This window comes from Haliotis cracherodii, unplaced genomic scaffold (assembly GCF_022045235.1).
Source record: "Haliotis cracherodii isolate W230 unplaced genomic scaffold, xgHalCrac1.p SCAF_17, whole genome shotgun sequence".
NCBI lineage: Eukaryota > Metazoa > Mollusca > Gastropoda > Lepetellida > Haliotidae > Haliotis > Haliotis cracherodii.
This window is the reverse complement of record NW_027266272.1, coordinates 24,394,881-24,401,333: the sequence shown is the minus strand read 5'-3', so window position 1 is coordinate 24,401,333 and position 6,453 is coordinate 24,394,881. Positions and strand designations below refer to the sequence as shown.

Sequence of the window (6,453 nt, the reverse complement as noted above, 5' to 3'; positions counted from 1 at the left end):
CGTCTGAGACCTGCATCACTTCGGGCTTTCCTCCCACATTAAGCTGACACGCCGTGATATAACTGGAATACTGGTAAAAGCGGCGTTAAACCCAACTCACTCACTCACTCACTTAATCTGTACTTACAAATATGGGTCTAATCTGTATTTACAAATATGGGTCTAATGTGTGCTTACCAATATGGGCTTAATCTGTACTTACCCATATGGGTCTAATATGTGCTTACCCATATGGTATTTATCTGTACTCACCCATATGGATCTTATATGTACCGTATGTACTTATGTCCCATATGGACTTAATATCTACTTACATTTATGGGCTTAATCTGTATTTACGTATACTGGATTAATCAGTTCTTACCCATATGGATTGAATCTTCAGTTACCTACATTGGTAAGATGGCTTAATCTGTGACCTATATGGGCTTAATCTGTACTTACATATTTTGGATTGATCTGTACTTACCCATATGGATTGAATCTTCAGTTACCTACATTGGTAAGATGGCTTAATCTGTGACCTGTATGGGCTTAATCTGTACTTACACGTAATTCTTGTTTCAGCACACTGGACCATCGCAAGAGAAACACATTGGGTTCAAGTAACGTCAACGAATCAGTGAAAGAAATTCTTCCTTTGAGATGAAATTGTGGCTTCCGCGTTGACTGTGTTGACTGTGTTGACTGTGTTGCCAGCATTGATCACATTCGGACTGCTTTTATGACCATGTGTATATAACTTCAGTGATTGTAAATACCTCAATGGCCAGCATCTTTATAAGAGTGAACAGAATGTTTCGTTTCAAATGTCGACCAAAACATTTATGTTTCGTATCCCTTTTCGGGTTATGTGTCATAGTTCTGTACAAAATGTTCGTGTTGCTGACCTCCCCTCCGCACCTCTACAAGGTTGCCATGGCAACGATGAAAGAGAATTACGTCATAAAGGAGGACGCTGATGACAATGCAGAATGCTCGAAACATATACAAAACATTAACTCCTACGTCGTAATATTTCATGATGTCATAATAGATCCGAAAAAATCTATTAAAATGCGATGGAGGCCTAATCAGCTTAAACTGGAGAAGGGTTTCTTTACGGTGCCGTGTGTCGGCGATTCGCCGTTGGTGCGGTCAACGTTCTATGGCGGGTTGTCTCCCTTTGCCTCATGGGTCACTGCCATAGATATTACGTCATATGCCAGAAACAAATTCGACGAAATCGATGCCGTTGAGGGATCTACTATTGTCATAAAACGAAAGCATACAAATAATGTATATCTTAAAATATTGGATATGTATAATACATACGTCACAGTGAGAATGATGAGACAAAAACCGAAAGATGTTTACATTCTTTTGATTGATGCTCATTCGGATGAATCAAGCGTTAATGAATGGAATGTGGTCTTCGGGGAAGCAACTCAAATCAAAGACATTCCGAAGAAGCTGAAATATGAAAACGTTGTATGGGGCATTCCAGATGGACTTGGGCCGATTGCGACATATGACCTCCCCCTTCCGTTTTTGGACGATTTTCGGCATCACGTGGTCACGAGCGGAGGGGCTGTTACAAGCGATGACATTGTTTGCCCGGGCTTGAGAATATCCATTTTAGCAGCAGGTTTAAAGACTGACAGCCAAACGGGTAAGGTCCTCCAACATTCTATATCCAACAGTGATGATATAACCGAACAGTTGCACAGGGAGTTTTCGGATTGCGATCTCATGATCATCAACACAGAGTCAATGAGCATGCGCCAACAGATCCAAGCGTTTGCTAAGACGGACATTCTGATTGGTCCACATGGTCACGATCTCGCCAACACGGTGTTTTTACACCAGGGTGCTGGTTTGATCGAACTGTTCCCTACTAGGTATAAGTTTATTTCAGACACACGATTTCGACAACTTGCAGCATGGAGTAAAGTGTATTATTCCAGTTGGTTTAATCTGGAAATGATGTTCCGAGACTCCGAGGTAATGACAGTGGACCCGAGTGTCGTGATTGATATAGTGAAGGGGATGAGGAGAATTCTTTGTTCCAAGTGAAATATTTGAGTGAAGTTTTTTGTGAAAGTTGCCTACTTTTTATGAGGCATTTAATATATCTAAATTCCACACTTTGTTAAAAACTGAATAGTGATACACTGATAAAGTACGTGGACTTTACAGGCAAGAATTTATTGTATGGAAAGATGTACATTTTTTGAAAACCATGTACCACAATTGTATTGACATGACATGTATATATAAATGCTGTACTTGCTGAGATGAATAAAAAAAATTTAAAAAAAATTAAATATCTCTAAAATCGCGAGGGTAACGATCGTGACAAGCGACGAGATGGAGCTTGGACCGTTAACGAATTTTTCTTGGTGTATCTTTCAAACATTGCTTATCTATTTGCTTCTTGTTTTATGCCGCACTCTGCAAATGTTCCAGCTTTATGACGGCGGTCTGTGAATAATCGAGTCTGCACCAGACAATCGGTCGACGCAATTGGTAAACGATGACATGCAACTCGGCCAACTACAATGATTAACGTGATGTTTTCGGTGACCATTATTATTTCATGTTTGTACAAAAAATAAATAAGTCTGAATAAAAATTGTAAAAAGAAACGTATTTTAGATTTCTTCTTTTTGCGCACTTGTATTTGTAATGAACATAATTACCATATTGCAGCTACTAGTACTCATGGGTTTGTGCAATGACTTCACATCGTCATGTGATTAAACACATTCATTTGTTGACCACCTCCGTGGTCTAGTGGTCTAGGGGTTCGACCCCCGGCCGCGTCATACCAAAAGACCTTAAAACATGGTACTTGTTATTACCCTGTCTGGCGCTCGGCATTAAGGGGCTAAAACAAGGAATGGTCGGCTCGGAGTCAGAATACTGTATCTGAGTAGGGTATTCATGTTAAACTACTGCATGGTATCTCAGTGGGCTAGCTCTATAAAATCGGCATTAGTCCGGACAAGTACAAGCAGCCACACAAACACGTGCAGGTGCATTACTCTTGGACGCGACGTTAAACCTCATTACACCTCAACACTTAGTAACGAGCCATAAATACTTGATAAAAATTGTTTTACAGTTGTGTTTGAGTTCAACGTTTCAGTATGAACTGGCGTTAGAAAAACAAGCTGTCGTGAATTCTGTCCCTTACCCCGAAAGCCACGTTTTCGCTTCCTCTAAAAATGCAATAAAATACAGATGTAATCAAAATGTTATTTTGTGTAGTTTTACACCTATTTTAGCAATATTTATATCGTTTCATATTCGGACATCAAGGTACACCATGTCGGGAATCGAACCCGGCCCGATGTGATGCACACAAATCGAGGAACCTAATTAGGGTGAATCTGGGATTCGATGCCACGAGCACAGGTTTCTGGCACACCTAAGGGACGTAACTCTGCACGGCTGCTCTTCACTTCTTTCTTTATCTTCTGAAGTATAAACACCGGAGATAGGACGCCACCCCGCCCAGGACAAGGATCATGAATGTGGTCCTAGCTCAAATTTTGCTAAGCACGAATTTTGTCTTAAGTTTTGAAGATTTTGCTCAGCTTGGATTCTAAGTCTAAGGCCGTCGTCAAGACATGTTATACCGCACTACGGTAATGGCTGGAACTCTTTAGTGAAGGGAGGTGCGAAATTCGGGTTGTTTGTAAACACAGTTGTCGCGTGTCGCGTGTGGTATGTCGTCTTCCTTGCTACACATCTTCTCTTAGGTCTACTCAGGGGCTGTCTTATGACTTACGATCAAATTTTATCGTAGACTTAAGATATTCTTATAGATTAAGCTTCATGTTCCACGATTTAAGACAAAATATGGTCTTAATTTAAATTTGGTATCATGATCCCTGAGCAAGGTCCAAGCCCCGAAAATGCTCCAGGACGGGGTGGCTTCATATTCCCACAGTGCATACTACTTCCTGTTCACGAGAACGTTAGGCGAAGCGTTGAATTTTGAAAGAAATGTGTCCTGGTGATGACGAAACAATTTTGCCAGGATTAACGTCATTGCTGACTGGTCGTAAGGGTGACATTGGTTGGACCTTCGGACTTGAAGGTTGCCGTGTAGACCGTCTCGACCTGGAACCGAGCACATGCAGTTGGGGTGCATTGCACACATCGCCCAGGATTTTACTATTATTTCTTGAATGAATTTCTCGTTGTGAAAACACAAAAAAACACCAGTAGTTTCTGGGACGTCGGCATATTCACATGTTTCTGCTTTAAAATGCTTGAACGTTTTTTTAGACGTTAGTTGAGCCGTGCTCCAAGTGTTTCGATAGGTCAGTATCCCTTTCTGTTTTAAGTCCATCAACATGGGCTTGATTGCTGATTGGTTAGTGAAGCGTATGGAGCTGTCCACCCAGATTAATATGTCCGTTGACGGCAGGTTAGCCTGAAATCCGACATGAGAAGAGTGAGTGAATTGGGTGTAAAAGCCACTTTGAAAATCGTTATCCAGTTATAAGAGTGAGTGAGTGAGTGAGATGGGTTTAACGCCGCTTTTAACAGTATGAGTTATATCGCTGCGTGTCAGCTTAATGTGGGAGGAAAGCCCAAAGTGGTGCAGGTCTTAGACGTTTACCAGTTCGGTGAAACCCACGAGCACGGGTATGGTGCTGACAAACCTAGAAACATAATCGGGGCGAACCTGGATTCGAACCCACAATCATAGGTTTCTGGCGTGCCCAAGGGACGCAACTCTGCACAGCGAATGGCGGCGCTTTCGACGGCTGGGCCATCCGTGTCCCCTCCAGTTATATGAAGCCGTGGGAGGAACTTATATAGTTCTCAGACGTTTATCTTTTTGGTGAGTGAGTGAAGTGGACTTTACCACAATGGAGAATTACAATATTTCCCAAATATACAATTTTGTATATTTGACATAATCGAAAATATACAATTTTGTATATTTTACATATCCAAAAATATTCAATTTTGTATATTTGGTATTTCCAAAAATATACAATTTTGTATATTTGGTATATCCGAACGATATCCAAGATTTGTGTATAGAGATATATTTTACCACTGCTGCATTCAGTTTCTTTTTACTTTAGTAAGGAATACTTTTGTTTCATACAGAATGTGGTTGATACTGAAAAAATCACTTATGATTATGTACCGGACAGTATTCTTGTGACAATAATATTTTGTACTATTTTCATTATACCAACTATGTTTGGAGGGTTATTAAATAATTTGTTTTAATTTATGTTGATAGCATTTTACATGATGAAGAAATAGAACATTTGAACAGACTTTTGTAACAGAACGATCAATTATAACATATATATAATGTGTACATCAGTTTTTACAAATACGAAGACCTATACATACAATTTGTTCAGAGTAGTTTTGTACAATGATGATAAAATAAATATAATAACATGAATACCGACTTTTGTATATGAATATAAACAATCTATGAATTTTTTTTTTTATTTAATTACGCATTATATAACGTACAATCAAACTGAGGCACTTTCATTTGAACCATCACATATCTGTCCCTTGGCAAACATTACATCTTTCTATTCACATTTTCCGAGAATCTTTATAAATTTACACTTAATACGTTGATGGCATCAATGATACGGGACCAGTCACTATACATTGTCGGATGCCAGGCTTAACTGCTTTTCCAGTTTTTAGTGGTACTTCAATTGATAGCAAATGACCCCATCCACAACAACAATGCGCGACTACGAAGAAAGAAACAATAAAAAACCCTTTCTTATTTTCTACCTTTTTGTATATTTTTTATTGTCTTTTCTGTTACCTAATGTATCATTTTCAATTTATCTAACTCCCAATATTACAAATGCAAAATGATATCAACATTTTGAATAAAACTTGACTGTTTTAAGAACCCATGTGAATTATTCTTTATGTGTTGTTTAATGTTACTTCAAAATTATTCTTTATTTTATATACCTTTTCACTATCAACTTGTATCGTAAGTAACCCTGGGCCTCGTTGGCAGACGCTTACCTCCCAAACATCTTCATCAGTACGGAAAAAAAGAGGAAGAATAAAAGCCTTTTCAGAGTTATGTCACGATGATTGCAAAAATAAAATGAAAAATCCATTAATTCATAATTATACACGGAAACATATATGGGAAAGTTGTTTAATACTTCGACAAACAGCTGTATACACTATAGAATTGTGATACCGGTACCTAAGTATATAAAAAGGGATGTTCGTTTTGTTCATTGGCATGTGTTAATTGTAAACAAGGATTAGTGTGACAGGATTAGTAAGCTTGTCATCTAAAATAAAGCACTTCTTCGATTTGCATAATTAGAACAGAGTTTGTAATTAGATATATCCGGACTCAAGTTAACGAAGACAGCTAACATCAGTGAAGAGTTTGAGCAACTAAAGATGAGGCGAACAACCCAGTGTGACTGTATGAAC

At 38.8% G+C, this 6,453-nt stretch overlaps 1 protein-coding gene across 1 annotated transcript; it reads left to right on the top strand.

Moving 5' to 3' along the window:
* Window positions 1-515: 515 nt before the first annotated feature.
* LOC139464557 (EGF domain-specific O-linked N-acetylglucosamine transferase-like) lies at window positions 516-2,602 on the top strand. The gene has a single exon (XM_071246077.1). It carries the CDS (start codon window positions 766-768, stop codon window positions 2,053-2,055), a length of 1,290 nt encoding a protein of 429 aa, XP_071102178.1. The 5' UTR covers window positions 516-765; the 3' UTR covers window positions 2,056-2,602.
* Window positions 2,603-6,453: the final 3,851 nt, after the last annotated feature.

What these genes read in the sequence shown, in the direction of transcription:
- LOC139464557 (XM_071246077.1), top strand. Translation starts at nt 766, where the DNA reads ATGGCCAGCATCTTTATAAGAGTGAACAGAATGTTTCGTTTCAAATGT.